This window comes from Petaurus breviceps, unplaced genomic scaffold (assembly GCF_028583685.1).
Source record: "Petaurus breviceps papuanus isolate PSGF00001 unplaced genomic scaffold, PetGlider_PUasm1.0 185, whole genome shotgun sequence".
Classification (NCBI taxonomy): domain Eukaryota; kingdom Metazoa; phylum Chordata; class Mammalia; order Diprotodontia; family Petauridae; genus Petaurus; species Petaurus breviceps.
The window spans coordinates 1,018,864-1,042,577 of NW_027185797.1; the positions used below are offsets into that span (position 1 = coordinate 1,018,864).

Here is a 23,714-nt window from a genome sequence, read left to right on the forward strand (position 1 = left end):
ATGTGGTCTAAATTACTATTTATTGTATAAATTATTTATTGTGGGTAAATAGTATCAATTCCCAACCTAAATAGGAGAGCTGAGGAACTTTTCATTTCCTTTCTGGCTTTTCCATCAGTGGGTGTCCACTTCTCCCTCCCCTCCAAAGTTTCTCCAAAACAACTGACAAATGAAGCAAAAATGGTTTACCAGGAAGACAGATTGAGATTACTAGCAGGAAAAAAAAAGTTATATGATTTACTTTAATACCAGAGAATTTTGTGATCTTCCCCCCAACCCCAAGTATCTGAGGATTAAAATACATGCTCCTCTTCCGATTTCTCTTACTTTGACTATGTTACTTAGCCTCTCTTGGACTCAATTTCCTCCTCTGTAAAAAAAAAAAAAAAAAAGAGGTTGGACTTGATGGCCCGTAAGCTCCCTTACAGGTCTAAACCTATAAAACTATGACCAACCTCTAGCTCTTTTCTACTTTAAGAAGCCATCATAAATAATAATGGGTAATGTCCTAAGAGTGGCTTTTCAGTTCTCCATTCCGTAGCCATGATCCTTCCAATGTAGTCTCTTTGCTGAGATATAGACGAGCCATATGTGTAGATATAATTCATTTCTCACCTGCTGCACAACTACTACTACTGTCTCAGGCTTCTCTAGCTGACTTCCGCCATCAAGACCCCAAGAAATTCATCACATTTCACCTTCATTCAAGATCTCCTCAGTCTTTGGACTCCACCTCATCACAACTCTCAGCCTCTTGGACTGGAGGGTGGGGCCAGGAACTCCAGCCCACTATTTAAGGAGAGAGCCTATTTCTAACCTGGCTGCACTGCTTGGGGATTTCTGACTGACTCCCCCCTTCCCCCTCATGCCCCTGCATTGAGTATCTTCCCCTCACTTCCTTTTTTATGGTGTGGTCTTCTCTCCTTAGACCGTAAGTTCCTTGTGGCAAAGACTATATTTTTTTCATATTTGTATCCCTAGAACAGGCCTGGTACATAGTAGGTGCTTATAAGGAATGTTTGTTGACTATATCCTAGTGGGCACAGCAAAAATTAATAGTATGTTGTAATTATTTTTCATAGGATCATGGATTTAAAGAGAAAAGGGCCCTCTGAAGCCAACACATTCAACTCCATCTTATAAAAGAAAACTGGACTCTCCATTAGAACCATTAAAACATAAAACACCCCACAGAAACAAAATAAAACTTTATCCTAAAGATTAAAAATTTCTTTTTTAATACACATTCATCAAAACACAGGACACAGACTCTTCCTTCAAAGAGCAGAATATTTTAAAATGCAGCGATATTTAAGAGAACACAGATAAAAATAATAAACCCTAAAAAAGTGTTCAAAACTTTTACTCCATTGGAGTCCATAGGCTCCGGAAACCTGTTTGAGACATTCTTACAACACATAGTTGCTAGGGAAGACTTGCGTCATCTTCATCTCATGGAATCTCCCAAGCAGAGCCTATTAGTGTCTTTTGGCACGACATAAAAAAAAACAGTCACTAGTGAGGACTGAGTTCAGCTCCTGGGGGCCTCTGGCCTCTGGAGTAAAGAGGAAGGGTAACAATAAAATCCCCCCACGGGGGCCCAATAAGGATCCAGAGCCAGACCCTCCTCAAGTTGTCTTAGCAGACCGTAGCTACAACTCACTAACCCATGAATATTGTTGAAGATTCAAATAATGATTTTTTTTTTAAAGAACCTCTTCTAATATTCCAAGACTTATGAAAGTCCCATTACTACAAGAAGAAAGTTAGGTAAGTCATGCCTAGCAAGTCTTTTAAAAGATGGGCCTGATCCAGGAAGTATCCCAAGGGGAAATCCACCATTGGCACTCTTGGGACAACTAACTTGACTGGCCCTTCCTTGAATTACCTTTGATGTGATGGCTGATGTTTGATCTCCAGAGAGGATTAATTCCTTCTTGTTCCTAGTTCTCTGCCTTGATCCCTCAGCCAAATTTTAACAATAGGTTTCTAACCACAGTCCCAGATGAAAGATAAAATTGTATATATTATGTTGCTTTAAGTTTGGAAGAGGGGATTAAATGGTGTGATGTTTGTTAATGGTAGGAAGACAAGCTCTACTTTCTTTACCCCAGGGAAAGTCCTTCTGAAATTTGATTCATTAGTGCTACACCTTCTCCTAGCTCCTCAATTACATGCTGACTTTGCTTACTTAGATTCTGCTAGATCGTTTTGTGATTCATTCACACGACAGCATTCGCAAAGACAGATAGTATTTCATTAAAGCCATCAGAGATAATGGAATGTGGGGTAGAGAAGAAGAAAGTACAGGTGACTGCTAAGAGAGCTGTCTTGTCCAGTGGATAATGCTGAGAGAGAGAAGCTAGAAAAATTTCAGCTTCTCAAACTAAGTAATGAGAGCCAAAAACTTTCATTCCATAAGTCATACAGGCATCTCATCCCTTAAAGATGTCAGGAAAGTCTACAAGTGAGATAAATTCTCAGTACCATCATGGTTGCTTAAAAAAAAGTTTCCAAACATATAAGCATTTCTACCATAATTCTTGTCCTAAAGTCAACTGAATAATAGTATATATAGTCTGTCCTAAATACAGAGCCAAGAAATGGTTCTATGAGAACACTGGAATGGAGGTTAGGAAAGGAAGAACCCCTCTGGGGACCATTTCAGCATGATTTCCTGCCATGGATTTTGAGTGATGTTTTGTTAGTTACCTTTGCTAATAAAAATAATAACAGTAGAAAGAACATTGGCTCTTTAGTCAGAGGATCTGGGTTCAAATCCTTCCTCTGATACCACCTTTGTGACCTTGGGCAAATTAGCTTAATTTCCCTGAGCCTCAATTTCTTCATCTGTAAAATAAGGACTGAATTAAGTGACCCATGGGTTCCCTTTTAGATATATGGTCCTATAATTTCCCTTTTATCATTAGACTCTGCTACTCAAGCCATTATGATAATTCCAAAGTAGGCAATTTTTTTTCTTGACTTCTTTCATTTCATGGGAATTTTACTTCCTTCCCAGAAGGGGAAAGCCAAGCACTGAGTAGTTTTAAAGCAAAGCACCATAATGTTAACACTGTGGATCCATGATCCCAGAGGCTGGGAACAAGGTCTGACTGCCTAGAACAGAAATAAAACGATCCTTCAAACTTCTGATCATATGTCAACAGCCTGGCTGAAACATATTACCCTAGGGGTGTTCACCAGGCAGAGTTCTTCATTCTGGTGAGTCAGCCCTCCTAACGCCAAATGAGAATGGGATCCCTTTGGGCTCTGGAAAGAGGACTATGGAAGGAAACAAGGAAATTCCTTCTAGAACATGGGGCTTGGGGGGCTGACAGTGCGGCTTCTGCATAGTAGATGGGAATGGGGATGAGGTTGGTTCACATTTGGGGGTAAGGGGGACACATGCACATGTATTTTTCAAGATCTAATATATAGAAACAGAGACTATAACACCATTGAAGGCATATTGCAGGCTTTGGTTTCTACTCTCTGGGTCTGGGCTCATGAGGGTTGATGCTAGATTAGGCTGGGAGTATTATACTGAAAGACTGAGCCAAGCCTAACACTAAACAAATGGCTTGAATGCCTTAGGACCCAGCACCAGTTTATTTGAGCGATAGTCTCACTTCCTTGCAGTCATGACTTACAATGGACTTTTTCCTATAGTGAGACTCTCTCTGGCAATTCCCTTTGTTATGTTTTGCTCTGAACCCATGATTTCACTTGTATGGGGAACTCCATTTCACCAATGCGTGTTAGCAAATGCTGTACAATTTAGAAATCTTGACTACCTGGGGCATTGAGGGATTAGGGGATTTGGCCATAACCATTATACGTCAGGGATAGAATGACAGAAAGGTCAGTGAAATCCAATCCCCTTATTTTGTACGTGAGTAAACTGAGGCACATATAGTTTAAGTAATTTGTCAAGTGTCACACAAGGTGAGGTAGGAGTGGAACCAGGTCTTTCTGACTCTGAAGCCGGTTCTCTGTTCATTATATCATGTAGCCTTCCTTCAAAAATCCAACATTTACATAGAAAGATGAAGCTAGAAAGTTAGAAATCTGTGATCCCGGGAGGAGAGAAAATGGTGTGAACCATTATTTTCCCTCAAAAAAAAAAATCCATCAAATGCAGAGTTCATTTGTAATGCGAGTTTTCTTATTTGGAAATTGCTTCTGTACAGTCTACAACTGCATATGTCTGCTACTCAGTTTCTAAATTCCCAACCTTGCCTCCCCTTACTCTGATAACAAGTATGAGACTTCACCATGGGCCAACAGAAGCCCTTTCCTGATCCAAGGTGAGCAACAATGAGGCAGCGCAGTCTTGGGGACCCCTGGGCCCACAGTGGGCACTTCTATTTAGCAGCCTTTCCTTGTCCCTCTAAAGGCAGCTGTTAGACCATGCACCTCCAAAGCTCCACAGATATCTAGCTGTTAAGAGACAGGACATTTCTGAGTTTGATTTTAAGAACAACTCAAAAAAAAAAAAAATGGGAGTGCTTTTTAGTCATCACCCAAACAGACGTGCTGAAGCTACACAGAAAGCATCACTATGGATGGCACCCTGGAAAGATGTGAGAATGGCCCAGTATTCAGCATCCTGTAAAGGTGTTGGGTTTACAGGACTCAGTGTGGTTCCCTCACCAGACCCCTCATCATCATCATCATCGGCCGCCGTCGGCTCCTGAATCTCCTCTGTGAATGCCTGAGACCGGCTCGGGTAATTCTTGTGGTCTGAAAGAGTCTTTTGTACTTGTGACCTCTCACCTGAGGTCTCTGAGTGCTGAACTGGCATGGAGGTAGCAAGGCCCTTGTAAGAAATGTCACCTGTCTCATCTTCTTCAAAATCGTTAAGGCAGTACACTTCATCCAGGTCAACGTCCAGGGTCCGGAAGCCCTTGGTGACAACACCAGGCCGGGGGTCCAGGATGCCCCCAAGGTGAGGCTGGGCCAACTGTTGCCAGTGGTGAAGTGTAGCAGAACCTTCAAAGGGAGAGCATCAAAAGGAGGAGAAAAAGAAGAGAAAGATGGAGGGGAGAAGAAAGGGAAGGAGAAAAAAAAGTTAGTAAGGATTGCCAAATTCTTTTTTTCCCAGCCCCTAACTCATTTAGTGAAAAACCAGATGGATCCAATGAACCACATGTACATGCTTTTGAGTTTTTGAGCAGGTGTGGTTGTACTATCTATCATTTCCTAACTGGCAATGGTGTTCTTAATACCATTCTTGGATGCAGCATAAACTTTGGGAATCAAATGTAATTTGTTCTGAAAAATGAAACTAGTGTTCCAGTCAAAAACAAATGGGTAGGGGTTATTAGACTTTTTTCCTAGGCACAAAAAGGGTAGCATGATCACACAGTATTGTAATCTTAGGGAATTTTCTTTTTTAAAATAAACAGATTATAAACACAATAGTAGGTCAACCCTTCTGGTAGCAAGGGTTTTCTTTTCTTTTCCTCTAAGCATGAAAAATCCAGTGCCAACTATTTTGAGCAACAGAAGAAAGGAGAAAATAAAAAAAAAACAAAGCAAAAAAGAATCCATAAAGAGAGTTGACTGTGAAAATTTCAAGCAAACACGACTTATTGCTAAGTACAGAAGCAAGTAGATTGGGAATGAAAGAACGGTGGTCATTCAAGTCAAGGGTAGTTTGAAAACAATGAGAAAAATCAGATTATATATCTACATACCTATGGATATATAATATATATGGACATATATATGTATACATAAAAACACATACACATACATGTGTACATGTTTCATATATACATATATATGGCATATTTTATATACACGTAAATAATCATTAAAGGACCATATAACAGACTAAAAGCAAGGATTTATTAGCTAAGCATATCCTACTATACCTGTCAACTCCATCTTTGGGTGACTGATATTTTAGGGATGGCAAGAGGATGGAAGAGGGGGAGTGGGTAAAAGAGTTGTAATAGATTCAAAGGGGATAATTCTGCACAAGGCAGCAATGAGATGGGATGATTTATTAGGTGACACATGAATCGCTGGAGTCAGATAACATTAGATATGGTTTGTAATAACATCAGAACCTAGCGATAAACCCAACCAGCCAGTATTCATTAGTCATTTATGGTCTAAGTAAAGAAGGGAGTAACACCTCCCCACCCCCACCTTCTCTCATGTACATACACGTGTACACACACGTACACTACACATACACACACAAACACCAAACAGTAGGCTGTACTTTAGTGTCATTGATTAATCTCACCTCCTAAACACTCTTGTGGAATACAAAGGCTAGGGCCTAGCTGGGCTAAGTCATGTAACCCAAGGGTGAACAAACACCTGCTAATCACTACATTCATGTCACATGTATCTCCTACCCAAAGAGAAATGCAGAATTGGGACAGGTCACCTTTAAATACAGTTTTCTGATAGAATGAATTTTATGCCTGATACTAAGACAAGGCAGTAGATATCACAGTGGATATCACATTGACCTTGGTTTAGGAATATAATTTGTAGGTATTAAAGCATATCAGCCCATGTGAAACTGCTTAACAAAGGAAATTTGGGAAGAGTCTAAGTTCTGTTTCTAACATAATCAGGTGATTTGACACTAAGCAAACCACTTCTTTTCTCTGTTATGGAAAACTCTCTAATATTTTAAATTATAAAAAAGATGGCTTAGTAAAGGCTTTAGTAAAGGGACTTTCCTTACTGGGATGACCCCACACAGATTAAATCAAAGGTCTGCATCAAACCATTTATAGGAATTAAAATTGAAAAATAACCTATTTAGAAGCTGGGGAGAGAAATCTAGTATTCAAGTGGATTTTCCATTTTCAAACTATGTTCTTTTATTTGTCATATTTTAAGGGAACAGTTCCTAAATTAGTGAATGGCCCAGACCAAAAAAAGAAACATTTTGGTTTGTCTCTCCTGAGGGAATGCCTCCCAAATAATTTCACTCTGTAATTACTAATCATGAGATAGGAAAAGACTGGTCCCTCTTGAGTTGCTAGTGAACTCCTAACAAGTCACTCTGCTGTCAAGGTCACAGGCCAGGAGGCAACAGGCTCTTAAGATGTGCGGGTTATTAGCAAGGCTGCCAATGACAGAACCTTGTCTACAAAGAAAGGAGGAGAAGAAAGAAGAAAAAAAAAAGATAAGGCGATGGGAGAAAGGACAGAGTGGGGTGAAAAGGAAGGAACAAAGGGGAAAAGTATAGAGAAAAGCTGCCAAGGGTAAGAAACAATAAGGCCTTATCAACTAACCCTCTGGAATGTCACTCAGCAACACCCATGTTATTATAGGTTGCTTGGCCCTATTTTAGGAGAGCCTCCTGGAATGACCTCTCAGAGGCAATACTTTGCCAGGCACAATCTCATTCCCTAGTGTAAACTGATAGGATCAAGCCAAATCTTTTCTGTGGGTCACCTCCCTTGCATGATAGTGGGTTCCACTGAATTCTTGCCATCAGGCCAGACTTCCTAATCCTGGCAACAAAGTTTATTTATACATAAACTTTTCAGGTCCACCTAAAGTCACCTGGCTCAGGATCTTGTGTTGGCACGGCATTCAAACTATTACCAGAAGTCACTTTATGCAACTTCTCAATTATTTTAGATTATGGGAGAGTGAATACTGAGTATGATATTGGCCTTGGATTTAGGATTTCGGGGGTCGTTCTCTTTCTGATGTATACACATCTGACATTGGGCAAACCATCAGCTTCTCTATGCTCTGAGTAACTCTCTAAAATAAGCTGCAAAGCAGATGCCAACCTTCATTGGTAAAGGGAATTTCCTTACAGGGAGTTCCCCACAAGGATTAAATCCAGACCATACTTAAAAATTAAATCTTGAAAAAACCACCCATTTAAAAGCTGGAGAGATATAATGTTTAAAAGAATTTTCTAGAGTTTGGGAGAGTCAGAGAAATTACTACCCACTGAAAAAAAAAAACTGAGCCAAGGCTGAGATAACAAGCAAAAAAACCATTTGAATCAGAGTCCAGAAAAGAAACATGGGGTCAGGTCACAGGGCTGGGTCTGGACTTCCCCAATTCTTGTGAAAGGCACTTGGGGCCTTAGAGAAAGGTGAGGGAAAAGACAATCTAATAGACAGAGCTTTCAGCTAAGAGAGGAGGCCTAGGCCTGAAACTAACTCATTGTGGAATCTTGACAAGCCCCCATGTCTGAATTTGCCCATCTATATAGTGGGTGCAATAACCTTCTCTTTACCTCACTGGAAGGTTCTAAATTAAAAACTAGGCTACATAAAGTACTTAAAATTTTTAAAGATAGTCTATAATTTCAAGGCATTAAAGCATGTGAGCCCACTTGAAGATGTTTAACAAAAGGAATTTAATAAGAATCTAAATCCAGTTTCCAACAAAAGTTTCAGACATTTTTTACATGCTGTGTCCCTTGACCTTCCAATGGAATGCCACATAAGCCTTCATTGTTTACTCTAGGGAGAACATAGAGGCCACACACCCACCAGTCATAGGAATGAGAACAATAAAGTCCCAGGAAGGCTTTCCTATTTTATACAAAGTCACTTTTTATTTGCCCTAAATTAAAAAATATTAAGATCCACTTTAAACATCTTAGCTACACACTACCATGGGCTATTATTCAAATTAAGAATCACCTCTTAGGAGTAAAAATTCAGGTCGATACTAACAGCTACCTAAAAAGAATCCACAACACTTAGGACAGCAGACAATTCTGGTTTCTCTGCCAGAAGGCAACATCCTGCTCTGCCACCATTTTTGAATCTTTACTAACCTCTTGGACTATATCTGTTTTGAATCTGTAGGAATTTCTCTTCTGTCCCTATCTTCTCTCTCTCTCACATATACACATACAGACACATAAACACACACATACCCCTTAGGCTGACACTTCTGAGGGCAAAAGTCTTTCGATAAGGGTACTTAATACTAAATTTTTACAAATAAAAAAAGCAGCAACCTGTGTGCCTTGCTCACGTCCCACTCAATTTAAGAACACAAGTCTAATATATCTAGGCTAGACAAACAAGGAAAGAGGAAAAAGAGGAAGCTTCTCCTTTCCCTTCCTACTAACAACTAGGTTGAAGGTAAAGGTATGAATGAGGAAGAAAAATTAACATCTTTGTCAATAGTCCCTGACTTTGTTTATCCTCCATCCACACTGACCTGTTCCAGATAATATTACAGCTGCTATCTTAGCAGAGGAAAATCATGTTTTGTAAAATGAATTTAAGCCAAAGGCATACATTCCAAACATAGAAATGCATCTGTTCTACAATATATAGCTTGAAGGTATGTGCCCTGTTGCTAATTATAGCTTAAACTCCTTCCTTTGGAAATTTCATTTGGGTTTTAAGTCTTTAGAAGAGTTAAATGCAGAAAACAATACTTTTCTCCTTAATACGTGAATGCTTTAAGACTGAATGTTTTATTCTTCATCTAGTCAAGATATCAGGGAAAGATAAATATAGGAGAGGGAAGCTAGGTGGTGCCATGGATAGAGCAGGTCCTGGCTTGGAGAGGAAGACTCATTCATCTTCCTGAGTTCAAATCCGGCCTCTGATATGTACTAGCTATGTGATCCTGGGCAAGTCACTTACCCATGTTTGCCTTTGTTTCCTCATCTGTAAACTGAGCTGGAGAAGGAAATGGCAAACCACTCCAGTATCTTTGCCAAGAAAACCACAAACAGCGTTTCAAGAGTCGGCCATGACTAATCAACACAACAAAAACTTGCTATCTCTCTATGGTGACTCTCCAACATGAAACTTTAGAAATTCAGTCCAGCTAGTCCAGCTTAAAGTGATAAAGAGAAAATTAAATAAAATTAAACATACGGACGAGAAAGGCATGGATGAGAATGATAATAGATTATTTAATATGTCCCTAACCCAAACTCTCCCAGCCCCCTAAACCATAGTTTCTCCTAGAGCAGGAGCATAAAGGAAAGGGGGGGAGGGGGAGAAACTAAAGACTGATGATATCAGAACTAGCCACAAACAGCAGGTCTGGTACTAATGGTCTAAAACTCAGGATATCACTATGCTGACAGGGCTTCCTAGGACATTCCTAGGACAATCATGGTGATTTTTCAAATTAAACTTTTCATATATAAAAAAGTAAAGAAAGATAGAAAGCCTAGACAGACCCGATAAAACTGCCAAGCTATTTAGTCAGATGATCAGGAGTTTGTAATATAAGAATTATCCACAGACTAAACTAAAATGGTAATACTTGATTCTAGGATACCAGTGAATTCTGTTTCAATTGGGCACAGAGTATGTGGCAGGGCTTTCTAGGCAAAATTCATCTTGTAATTTATCTTACCTTTTTGTTAAATTTACCTTAGAATTCTTGCTCAACCCTCATTCCCAGACTAAATTATGAGCTCAAAGGAGGTCAGATGGTCATAGATTTAGGAGCTAGAAGTGACCTTTGAGCAAAACAAGGTAAAGGCAAACCCGTGTAACTGGTATAAAAAAAACCTAACCTATTTCAAAGAAGGAAAAAGGCACCCAAATGTTATATATTTAAGTTTAAACAATATACCCAAAGGAGATACCCTTCTGGGACCCTAAGGGGATGAACTACCCAATTAAGTAAGAGGAAAGGGAAGTGAAATGGTAAAGCTAACATAACACAATCATCTCAGGAGAGAAGGAAAGGAAAAGAAAGGCAGATAGAAAGATTATGGAAATGGAAGATTTTATTGAAAGGAGGAAAAAAAAAGACAAGATTGATTAGAGGTCAGAAACAATCACAATGTTTGCAAGTAACAAACAACTTAAATGAAAGTGGGTCATTCTATTCCCAAAGTGCTAGAAGGCACCTAATGGAATATTAAAAGAGAACTTATTTTGCTTGATTCTGTATATTTGTTACAAGGATTCTTTTTTCTTGTTCTTCATCAACAGATGGAAGGGTAGAGAAAATAGATGCTTGTTAATAGGAAAAAAAAATTTTAGTTAAAAATTTCTAATGAGAAGAGGAGACTCTAGTGTGAGAAAAGGCCGAGTCTGTCCAATAGAGCACTTTGAATGCAGCATTTGAGGGGCAGGAGGGCACTTTCTAAAACTGCTTTTTAGGCCTGAAATGTTGATTGCTTTGGGAAAGTACTATACATCTTTGGTGAGATAAACATGCAGACAAGTTACATGACAAAGATAAAAGCTCCCAATGGAAAAGTGGAGTAAGAGATCATAAAAGAACACACATAAATCTTCAGAGGGAGGTGGAGGTTGGGATATCACAATCTTGAAAGAAGGAAAAATAGGCTGGGCAGGATGGCCCATGATCACAATCCCATCTACCAAGAAGGCAGAGGCTGGTGGATTCTGCTCAGGAGTTCTCAGCTACTCTGGCTGAGCATCTACAACAACACGGTGAGACTCTGGAATTGGGGGTCACCAAGCTGCCCAAGAAGAGGCAAACCAGCCCATGGCAGAAATGGAGGGGGTCAAGGCTCCTGTGCCCACTGGCAGTGGGTTCATGACCTTGAGTAGCTCCTGCATTTGCAGCCTGGGTGAGATAGGGAGACCCAATTTCAAAAAAGAAATAAGAAAAGTTGAATTTTTACAAATTCAGTAGTGCTCCTGAAACAAGAATTAGTAAACACTGAGAGAGACTGATTCAATGGAGTTTAGGAAAAGAGATATTTCCATTGTAACATTTCCATACTCTCTATGCCATAGAAGCCCATTATCTTTGAGAATGTGTTTGTGTGTATTCACGCACACGTGCTTGCATTTCCAACTAAACTGCATTGTGCTTATCCTACGAGAGGACATTTGAGCAAACAAACCATTTTCACTTGGCCAATGAAGGTCTGATCTAAATTAGTTGGTTTTGAAACCCATATTTAGGGAATCAAAGCTGGACATAAATTTTCTGTTCTTTCCAAAGTCCCAAGCATGATCTAATGCATTTATGAACTCCTAAATAGTTTCATCATATTTCTTTAACATTTCAGAAACATGAAAAAAAAAGAATTGAAGGGAAAAAATAATTAACAAAATTAATTTCAATTGAAATATTAAGTTTGGACTGAATTGCTTTTCAGCCCTTAAAAGCACACTTGGTGTTCAGGGGGCTTGGGGGGAGAGGAAAGGGAGAGGGAATTTGCTTTTTAAATTTCAACAATAAATGGCTGAGGTTTATGGTGTTAAGTCACTCTCAATGGATTTCAAACCAGCAACGGGGGTGGCTATCTTTAAAGTAAAAGGAGTATGTATTACAGAGATTTCCTGATTTACGATGGTGGATTAAGGACCAGAGAGAGTCACCAAGTATGACCGACAGAGGCCGCTGCCCTTTGTTATCACCTTCTAAGGGTTTCACAATCTGGAGTTTCTCTGGCAGGTAAGAGCGGCTGCTGAACGACATGCCAGAAAATCCAGTGAACTCCGAGAATCTCGAATGGGTGCCCAGGGACATGATGCTTTCAGTCGGGGTGAGGGAGCCACTGTGAAGCTCGCCCTTCTCTGCCAATTCCCGCAGCTTCCTCTCCTGCTCTTCCTCAAAGAACCTTCTTTCCGAAAGGTAATTCTCCCGTCGCAGTGACAGTCGCCGAAGGGCTATCTCCAGGTCATGGGAGCCAGGAGTCCCAGGAGTCCCAGGTTTTTTATTCTTGTCCTCATTCCTAGAAAAGAGGGTGATAAAGGGGGATGGAGATGGGAGGATGAGGGAGAAAGGAATGTCTTGGGAAAGGAACTTCGAGATGTATAAAGGCAGTCAATTCTTGTATCTTTTAGGAAACTCTACTCTTGGGGCTTATAATTTAAAAAAACTATTTGTCAAGAATAACAGGTAAAGGCTGAAAGAAATAAGCCTACGATACAAGAACACACAAAGAAAGTTACTCAGCTATGTATGCAAATATTTTACAATATGCCTACCTATGAAATCTGCCACCTTTGGTAAAATTGGAGAAAAGTCTTTTTCGGAAGGACAGGAAACCTCCATACTGTTCTAACTGGCTCTTATGGATTTTCTAAGAACTTAGTTAAGTCTCAGCTTCTGCAAGAAGAGTTCCCCAGGCCCTATCTAGTGCCTTCTTCTCTGAGACTGCCTCCATCTATCTACTCTGTTTGTATCTTGCATTTAGTCAATTATTTACCTGTCATTTCTCCCACTGGAATGTTAGCTCCCTGAGGGCAGGGTCTGTTTCACTTTTGGCTATGTATCTCTAGCTGGTAGCACAGTGCCTGGCACATAATTATTCCTTTATAAATGCTTGTCAATTGACAGAACTATGCTTAGAGATCCTCTTTCTTCCTGAATTAAATGGGCAGAGAGACTCATCATTAAAAAAAACAAACACTGTTGACCAATGGGCTTGACTGATCATTTGGCCCAAAAAAGGTTCGCCCAAGTTAAAACCTATCTTAGAGGACAATTGCCCACTCCCACTAGACAAGCAGGCCCACGGAAGCTCCCAGAACTGATCTCACTGTCAGGAAGCCAAAGGACAATATTTTATAAAACTTCAGAATCAGAAAGGAACATCAGATGCCATCTTGTTCCAAGCCATACCAAAAACAAGAATCCCCTCTCATTTTGAGTGTGACCTTGGGAAAATCCCTTTACTCTTCTGGGCTGCAGTAACTCATCTATAAAAAAAGAACAATTTGCACCACCTACATCTTGGAGTTGTTGTAAGGAATCTGCTTTGGACACCACAGAGCACAACAGAAGTGTTGTTATTACTATTCAATGCCACGCATATGGTGCCTTTAAGATTTGCAAAGCATTATACGTATATTAATTCACCTAAGATAATATAGCTAAAGTTACTATATTTTATTATTAAAGTATGTAGGGCAAAAGATTCTAAAAGGCTTTAGGGGAATGAGCAACCTATGGTAAATTCTAACACGGAAAAACAAAATTACCCAGAAGGGCTAAGTTCCCTATCATACACTGAGCTACATGCAAATATGAATCATGCTTACATCACAAACATGATTGGCCCAGTGAGTTGCTCATGCCCCGCTTGCCCACAGGACTATCTAGCAAATATTTGCGTATAGCCAAACTAAGAAAGGGGGAAACAGTTCTGCATGCCTACCCTTCCATTTTCTAGACAAAAGCTGGTCTCCCAGCTTCCTCTTACCTTTCCTCCTAATTTCATGCAAAATGCAGGGTGTGTGGTGCAGCAGGGAAAATGCTGAACTCACGTCAACAAGATTTCAATTTAAATCCTGACTTTGCCGCTTACTACCTTTATATAGATGTAGCTCTAATTCTAGATCTAGGACCACCTCAAGCAAAGGTGTCATAAACGGACTGGCTAAAGAGGTTTGGTCACTGTGGTACCCATATCTGAGCAGTCCACATGCTTACACACATATCCCAAATCCTTCCAAAGACCAGAATGGCACCCAAACCAAACCCAAGCCTCACTGACCCCATGTCTGACTCCGTTTCCAGGATGATGCTGTTGGTCTTATTGTCAATCATGATGTTGGTGATGTCACCCCCATAGAGGCTGGACCTTGGTGTGCTGACACAGCTGGAGATGATGGAGTTCATGGCTGAGGACTGGTTGGAGCCTGGGATGTTCATGGGTGATGGAGTCAGGGACCGTTGCTTGACCACTTGATTCATGTTTCTCACAGCCTCAAAGACGCGCTTCTGATGGCTAGAGAAAAATAGGTACAACTTGTAAGAAAGCGTAAAAAGCAAGCACCAGTGGGGGCCAAAATTCAGGATAAGTATCACTTGAGAATATTAACTCAGTCACCCCCAAATATTAATACCAAACAACCAGCTATTCCACACCCTACAAATATTTCTGAGTACTTGGCATTTGCTAAGAAACTCAAAAACCTGTCGTTTCTTTTTTTTTTTTTTTTTTTTGCTTTTTAGAGAGCAATTGGGGTTAAGGCTAGTTTTTGTGTTAAGTGTTTGAGGCTGGATTTGAACTCAGGCAGGTCCTTCTGACTCCAGGGTCGGTGCTCTACTCTATGCAGCCACATATCCACCCCAAAACCTGTAGTTTCATTTACGATCCTTCCCAATGGAATTATTTACAATGCAGTCCTTGGTGGCACAGTGGATAGAGCACTCAACTGTAGTTAGGAAGACCCAAGTTCCCTGCCTCAGACATGTAACACTTAACTAGCCGTGTGACCTTGGGCAAGTCACTTAACCCCAATTGCCCTCCAAAAAAAAAAAAAGGAAGACCCAAGTTCAAATCTGGCCTAGGCCATTAACTAGCAGTGTGACCCTGGGCAAGTCACTTAATGCATCTGACTGTTTCCATCCCTTGTAGAAGTGCTATATAAATGCTAGCTATTATTCCTGCCGAAATAAAGGCCCTAAACAGTTTGCCCAAAGGAAATGCTGCAAAATCCAGTAATGTCTTATATTGCTAGAGTGTAGCTAAATCAATGCATTAAAAAAAATCACGAGTTCTGCTTTAGGTCACCCACCTCCTTCTAGGCTGAGCAGTTTTTCAAGTCACTAAGATGCTTTAAATGAGTAATTTGTCAAAAGAGGCACCATGCCAAACAAGGACAGGTATTTCTAAGTGAAGAATCATTCATTTTTTAATTTTGTTTTAAAGGAGAAAAAAAAAAGGAGCACTTGCATTAAAAATGACTTTAACGAGCATATGAAAGAAAGCCTGGGCATTCATGTGTATCTGCTTATCTAGGCCCCTTTAAATGCCTTTCCTTTCCAATAATAAGAGAGTTGGAGGATGTGCCCTTTGTGTAAATTTAGAATATTCAAATCATCTCATGTACATTACATTCATTGGAACCTTAGCACAACTCCACGACAGAGGTCACGCATGCAAGCTACTACCATATCCTGTTTCTATGCTAGGAAACTGAGGTTCAGATATGTTAAGGGACTTGGTCACATAGTTAGGGAGCACTTTTTCGGGTATTAGCATATAGGGAGAAAGGTTTTTCATTTTTTTTTCTGTGTGTCTTGGATCCCACTGATAGCCTAGTGAAGGTTATAGACCCCTTCCTCCACCTCAGAGGACTATTTTTAAATACTTAAAATAAAAGGATTACAAAGGAAACAAAATATACTGAAACAGTTATCAAAACAAAAAAGAAGTTTGTGGAGCTCAGGGTAAGAACCCCTCCTCTCTGAGAAGGGGATCTTCATGAATACCACATCAGTGTTTATAAATCCATTTATAAAAGAAGGAAACTAAGCAACATAAAGGAAAAAAGGAACATTCCAGACAATTTTCATAGAGAAATCCCATAAAGTAAAGGGAAAGCCAATTCTGGCCACATCCCTTAAATAACTCCCTCTCCTTATTGTCTCTTTAAAAATATTAGATTAGAAACCCTTGCTTTCCAAAAAGGCAGTCTGAATTCAGTATCCCCACCACGATACGAGCGTTTTTTTTTCTTTTTTTGCTTTTTGGAGGGCACTTGGGGTTGTGACTTGCCCAAGGTCACACAGTATATGTTAAGTATCTGAGGCTGGATTTGAACTCAGGTCCTCCTGACTCCAGGGCCGGTGCTCTATTTACTGTGCCACTTAGCTGCCCCCATGATATAAGCATTTCTTAATTGCCCTCAATCTGGGAGGGAAGCACCGTTGTCAAGCACTGTCGGTCTGCTGAGTTGCCATCTCCAATCACTACTAGCTAACAGTCAGTCACAGTGAGCATTAGAAGGAAATCTGTCCGGCCATTACGTTATGTCTGGAGATTCAGGTTCTTCCATCTGTAGCTCCTTTCGCATCGATCCTTCTATCTCGGCAGCCAAGGAGTCCTGGGCAAAGCCAAAAGAAATCTAAGTGAGCGTTTTTCACTTGAGGTTGGCAAGTTAATCATCCTCTTGATGGCCCTGGCAAAGAGGGAGGTAGTTAGGATGCTACTCACATGATTAGCATGAATAGTATGATTTGGGACAAATTTATACAAGGTAAATTTTAAAAATACCCTTTTTTGGAGGGGGGAGGAGCAGGTAGGGGATGGGACCAAGGTCTTCATGTGAGTGGAGAGATCTCGATGATGAAACTCCCCCTACCCAAGTGGATCAGCAACTGTTCTGGAACTTAGAGAGTTTTGGTGGGACATTGACCAGTGAAGTGACCAGGCCTGTGTCACAGACCCAACAGTCATCACAGGCAAAGCTGGAACCCTTACACAGAAGTGAGCCCTCTACCTGTCTCTTAAGAAAACAACAACAAAAAAAATCAAGTGATTTCTTCACGTTCACAAAGCAGATGAAAGTACCCACAAGATTTTATAATCACAGATCAAGAAGTAGCCAGGAAATGAGAAGAAATTTGGTAGCAAGTTGTTCTTGGTTTTGAGACTGGTTCTCTCTATCTCACCTGGCCTGGATGGGCAGCAGCCACTCACAGGGCCACCATCACTGACTGGCATGGACGTTTGGACTTGCTCCATTTCTGACCTTCACCACCAACCCCCTTTAGTCAGCCTGGTGGTCTCCCATTCTCCCAGCTCCAAGGGGCTCACCATATGGGTGTCGGACTTGGTATGGACAGCTGATTGGCTTTGGACTCATTACAGCTCAGAACTCTCCAAGAAGAAGATCCAGCAGCCCAGGGGGAATTATGAGTATGTACCACCACACCCAGCAATAGTCAGTTTTAAATGAAGACTAAAGAACTCTATCATGTTTTCATTACATTTTCATGGGTTAGCAAGTCTAGAAAGGGAAATGCGAAACACAGAAGATGGAATTTATCTGGAAAGATGTCAGAGATAGAGATGTGGATTTTTTTAACTTTTCATTTTTTAAAAATCAACTCATCTGATCATATTGGACTACACTGCTTTGAGTTATTCTGATATAATTTTCAAATGAGATAATTTGTATAATGTGTTCTACAAACCTGAAAGTACATATAAATGCTAGCTAATATTATAAGTTCCTCAAAACTTCATGAGAATCAATAGTTTCCTGGGAAGAGGCACTCATTCGGCCACTACAGAGAACAACTGGTCCTCATCATCTGACACAGTGTTTATTCATGAGTTGTTGTGGCCAAAGAGAGAATCGCCCACCTGGTGAAAGCCCCTTCCCAAAATTTGTTCTGCTGGTCCTCAAATAACAAACCCTCCCTGGGCCTGCAAAGAAAGGCTTTCTAGGTTTTCTTTCCACCAAAGCTGGATGTCCACTAGCATATCCTCTGGGAAGTCAGGATCTCAGGTGTGAACAGAGCTTCTTATAATGTATGAAAAAGCCATATCCAGGCTGGCAGTTCTTAGGAGAAGCATAAAGCAGCTTAGCCTGACTGCTCCCAGACAGAAGCAGCTCTGTCTCCCAAACCTAATTCTCCCTAGCCAAAGGTTTCTACCAGAAAGCAATAAAATAATTAGCTTAGACTGTATTTCTACAACATTTGGCAGTTGGCAAGTTCTTCCTACTTCCAAAAGGGATCCTTGGTTTTATTTTCTTTTTTTTAGAGGGGAGAAGGTAAGGCAATTGGGGTTAAGTGACGTGCCCAAGGTCACAGTCCTTGGTCTTATTTTAAAGAGCATGTTGTGACTAATAAACAAGGGAATTGGCTGCTGAAAGAGGATATTGGAAAAGACACAAAATGCCGTCTATTAATCAAATCTGCTATCACTGTTGTTACAAGGACCATCACCTCTGCGACCTGACCAGAGTGGGGAATGCAGAACTCAGTAAATTTCCCCTTCAAACCCTCCCTACCTCGTCCAAACTTAATCACAGTCCAGGGCACCGCCACCCTCCCAATCTTCCCAAATTGGAAACCTAGGAATCCTTCTGGATTCACTCTCTCCCACTCTCTCTACCCACCCAAAAGCCAATCTGTTACTAAATTCTGCCTCTTTTACCTTTGCATATCTCTCATATATAACATCCCCTTCTCTTCTCTGGCCCTGCCGCCATCTTGGTATGGGCCCTTATCACTCCTCTCCAGTAGCTTCCTTACTATTCTTTGCACAAGACACTCCATCTCCTAACTCTGCCCTTTCCCTGATGACTGGCCACAGGTCTGGAATTCTCTTCTTCCTCAACGATGCCTCAGGCTTCCTTCAGGTCTCAGCTGAAATTGCACCTTCTGGATGTTAGTGCCTTCCCTCTGTTGATTATCTCCAACTTATCTTGGATGTATCTTGTCTGCACATAGTTGTCTCCTCCCTTAGACTGTGAGCTCCTTGAGTGCATGGACTGTCTTTTTTTCTTCTCTTTGTATCTCTGTTATTTAGCACAGTGCCTGGTACACAATAGGCACTCAAAATTTGCTGACTTGATATATGTCTTCTCCCCTCTGTGCCTGTGTTCATACTATCCTCCCACACCTAGAAGCCACAAGTGAAGTGACTTGGCCAAAGTCATACAGATATAGAATATGTCTAAGGCAAGACCTGAACTCAGGTTTTCCTGGTTCCAAAGCTAGCTCTCCTTCCACTTTACCAAGCTGTCTTGCTTTCATGTTAATTTTGTTTAATGAGACAGTAAGATTCTCAAAGCAGGGAGTATATCATGTCCCTTCCGTACATCGAATGGTAGGCAAAGGGGCTGGTTTCCAAGGAAAAGCTGTTACTTTATCCTTCCATGGGGCAGCCAGGTGGCACCATAGTGCACAGAGTGCCCAGCCTGGAGTCAGGAAAACTCATCTTCCTGAGTTCAAATTTGGTTTCAGACACTTACTGCCTGTGTGACCTGGGCAAATCACTTAACATTGCCTCAGTTTCCTCATCTGTAAAATGAGCTAGAAAAGGACATGGAAAACAACTCCAGTATCTTTGCCAAGAAAATCCCAAATGGGGCCATGGAGAGAGTCGTTCATCCCCCATATTCAGTATGCAGCCCCAGGATTGAGGAGTGTTCCTGTCTACTTATAACTACCTTAAGGTCAATAACTCTCTCCTTTAAGACATTAACTCCTTCAATAAATTATCGATATCTTGAAGAAAAATGCCTGTTTTAGGTCACATACACTAGTATGGGCCCACAAATTTCAAACCCTGAAATAAATGAGACCAGAACTAAAAGCTGTAAGATGGTAAGAAGTAACTTTGGAGGGCCAAAGACGGAAGGCCACTTAGTCTAAACCACACCTGCACTGGAATCCTCTGGACAATCTCCCTGACAAGAAGCCAACCAACCATTTCTGGAAGGCCTCTAGTGAGGAGGAATTCATTGCTTCCCCAGGAGACCTATGCCACATTTGGACGGCTCTTCCGATTTTTTCACTCTGACATCAAGTCTGTATCTTTGAAACTTTTACTTAGCTTTGTCTTCCTTGCGGAAAACACAATACATCTATTCCAAGTTCCACTTGACAGCTTTTCAAATATGCAAAGAGGGCTGTCATGCCTCCTCCTCTTTCTTGGTTAAACAGCCTTAAGTTCTTTCAGCCAAGTCTCATCTAGCATGAGCTTGGAACCCTTTGCCTAAAAGCACAGGGGTGGGGTTTAGACCCATGGTTTCACTGGTATTGTGAACTCCCAGGTGAGGACATTGCCTCTATCAATGCAGGTTGCTACCTGTTCTCTAATTTATAGTCTTAGAGAGTTGTCTAGAGCACAGAGAAGTTAAATGACTTAAATTCGAGGTCAGACAGCTAATATATGCCAAAGGAGGAACCTGAACTCAGGTTTCCTTGGCTTCAAGGCCAATAATACTACCCACTGTGCCATGTTCTCTTTATTCATTTTATACAAGAATAAAAAATATAAACCAACACAGGCTGTTTGTTTGTTTTTTCTTTCCCTAGATCCCTGACCCTGAATGAAAAATAAAGCCATCATTACTAGAACTGATAAATACCCAAGAGAAGAGTAAAAATTTCCAGGCTACTTACAACACTTTTTTTTAAGTACCCAAAGCACTCTCCCCTATTAATGTCAGGCCAAATAACCAGTAAGTGCTGAATGATCTACAAGGGCTTTCTACTCCCTTTTAATTAAATCGGAAGTGATAGATTATAGATGGGAACCCAGCGGAAGATCAGCCTTTCTAAACCAATTAACAGGGAGCCCCCAGCTGTGCCCAGATGTGACTCATCCACAGCAAACTTTTATCTTCTGCCTCCATAAACTTGCTTTCTTTTGGGTGGTAAAGTTCAGGGATAAGTTCAAAAAGGCTAAAGCTGGACTCAGGCCTCCCAGGATTACAGATCCTGTGTGTTCTGGTATTTTCTTTTTCACCCCAGGGAAACAGATTTGTGAAATATTCCCTAACGAGGACATTTAAACTCTGGCAAAGGTCAGGCAGCTTCTATGCTATCTGGAGCCCAAGTCAACATGAATGTCCTCTATTCACTAAGGATTTGATTTCTCTTGGCCTCTCCAGGGGAACTCTGAAGTGCGGTGGTGTTAAACAAAACCCCAAGAAGCCCGTTGCATGTCCCAGCTCAGTCCGGATGCCGCTCACCATGGGAAAGAGGCCCAGGGAGTGGTAGCGTCGGGAGATGGTGTTTGGCATGGATTTGTTACGGAGGTTTTTCAGCTCTTCCTGCGCCTCATGAAGCATTTCCATGCACTCTGCATACTTGTCTTCCAACTCCCGAAGCTGTAAGAGACCAGAAGGAGACCAGAAGATCAGGGCATCCTCATAGAGCAAACATTCCAGAAATGAGTGTGCCAAAGCTACTGCTACACTCCCCCAATAAGGACACCAGCATAATAAACGCATCAAAGATAGGGACACATCTAACTGGTCCTCTCTAGAACTGAGCCCAATTACCCCCAAAGACCCCCTTTCCTGAAAATCCTTTAATTTTTCCATTTATTTTCTTCTGTGACCATTGGGAAGATTACAAAAATACCACCTAAAAATGTGAAGCCAGCCAAATAAGGTTGAATTCTCTTTAAAGGGGATAAGATGACAATTTTTATAATTTAAAAAAAATTTTAATTTTCTTATTTTTCTTTCATTTAAATCATACTACTGTTAACGAGGCCTGACTGAAATGGATCTTATGGAGTAATAGAGAAAGGTCTTATAGCTGGGCATAAAATCAAACCAAGGTTGTTAAGTTACTTAATGACCTAAAAGAAACTTCTAAGGAAGAAGTAGTTGCCAAAATAAACAGAGAGACAGACACAAAAAAGGGAACAAATTCCAACCCCAATTGACATGAAACCACTGTCTGTACCTCGGCTGTAAGTTGTCTCTGGGCATCTTTGGCAGCCCCCAAGTGTTGGACAAGCTCCTCATTTTCAACAGCACACTGGAACACAGTAAAGAAAATGTATTTTCTAAGTTAAGATGCAACTTCTGTTAGACTGTAAACTCCCTGAGGGCAGGCACTGCCTTTTGCCTCTTTTTGTATTCCAAGAGCTTAGTTGTACAGTGCCTGGTATGTTGTAAGAGCTTAATAAAGAGCTCACTGATTGACTGACTCTCCATTTTCCTCCCAGTTAATCTCTTACAACTCTCTTCTCCAGGAAAAAAAAATTATCTCAATTGTTAATGACTTTTTACATACCATGAAATTTAAAGCACTTTCTTTCCTAATTCTGAAATAAAAATCCCTACCCTCTACCTTCAAGATACCCCAAAGAGCTGCTTCTAGGTGGTACCAGAGAATATCTATCAGACACCAAGGAATTCACAAGAAACTTGTAATTATTTTTGTTGCTTCAGATTTAGTTTCAATCAATTAATAAGCATTATGTACTTATTACATACCTGATACTGTGGGATACAAAGATAGATACATATACATATATATATTACATACATATACATACATATACATATATATTACATATATATATATATATATACACACATGAATTTGTGTGTGTATATGTGATATAAAACAGTCCCCGAACTTGAGAAACTCCTATTCTATCAGAGGACAATGTAAAAATGGTTTTCTTCTTTTATTTTTTTTTAACTTTAGATTGAAATACTAGAACTCAAATACAAAATAGAGAAAAGAAAAAGAAACATATGCCTTCTTTTATAAAATGTCCCTTAGTGACTCTGGAAAGGCCAAAGAGTGGTGGATGGAACATGGGTAGGAGGTCCTTGAGTTTATTTGTTCCCATTGAAACAACATCGTTTTTAAGATCTCACATTTATATTAAATACTGCAGGTTAATAAGAAAAAGAATACTAAAAGCAAAGGATAGTATCTTATCCCTTGGACAGTTTTTATTTGCTGCACTCATTCCAATGGAATGTTATTAGATCTTCCTTGGAGACCTGACAGGAGGGTTCTTGGGTTCATTGACCTAAAGATGAAAGGGCCCTTAGAGATCTTATCCAATCTCCTCATTCTGGAAATGAGAAAAAAACGAAGCCCAGAGAGGCTTCAGTCTGCCCGTGACCACGTGTAAGTATCAGAGGGCACAGAGAACAAGAGGATAAATCCTGAAGACGAGGGTGAGGTAGGACCTGTATTCCCAGGGGAAACCTTCCCATTAATGAGACACCTGAGTACTCAGGTCAATTCTGTGGCTTAAGAGAAACACCAGATATTCTAGTTAGAAGAGACTTCTGATGATCTCTAACAAACATGGACCTTGATGGGAGCATCCCTCTTGGTCAGCTCTCCTCTGTTCTGAAGAAGCCCATTCCACTTTCAGACAGCTCGGACTAATAGAAAACCTTTCAGCAGAGCAAGCCTAAATGTGTTTATCTGAAGCCTCTGCCCTTCTATCCAATGCCTTTCACAAAAGATGATTTGTTCTCTTAATATTCTAATCAGACAGAACACACATTCATCTCTAGAGCTGGTCAACATGACAGTCTCTATTCAGGATGCCA

The 23,714-nt window shown here is 40.6% G+C and overlaps 1 protein-coding gene across 14 annotated transcripts in view; it reads right to left on the minus strand.

Annotated features, from left to right (window-relative positions):
• The window catches only part of TRAK1 (trafficking kinesin protein 1), a 148,909-nt gene that overhangs the window by 17,950 nt on the left and 107,245 nt on the right, over positions 1-23,714 (minus strand). For 6 of the 14 annotated variants that reach the window (XM_069088318.1, XM_069088311.1, XM_069088312.1 and 3 more), the window contains 6 exons: positions 22,093-22,167; positions 21,369-21,506; positions 16,681-16,757; positions 14,420-14,653; positions 12,336-12,652; positions 4,657-4,995 (listed from right to left, as the gene is read on the minus strand). In XM_069088318.1, coding sequence (XP_068944419.1) covers positions 4,657-4,995; positions 12,336-12,652; positions 14,420-14,653; positions 16,681-16,757; positions 21,369-21,506; positions 22,093-22,167 — 1,180 coding nt within the window. Of the gene's footprint in view, positions 1-1,208; positions 4,996-12,335; positions 12,653-14,419; positions 14,654-16,680; positions 16,758-21,368; positions 21,507-22,092; positions 22,168-23,714 lie in introns of those variants that run through there. The other 8 variants (XM_069088319.1, XM_069088316.1, XM_069088314.1 and 5 more) reach the window with 3 other exon arrangements.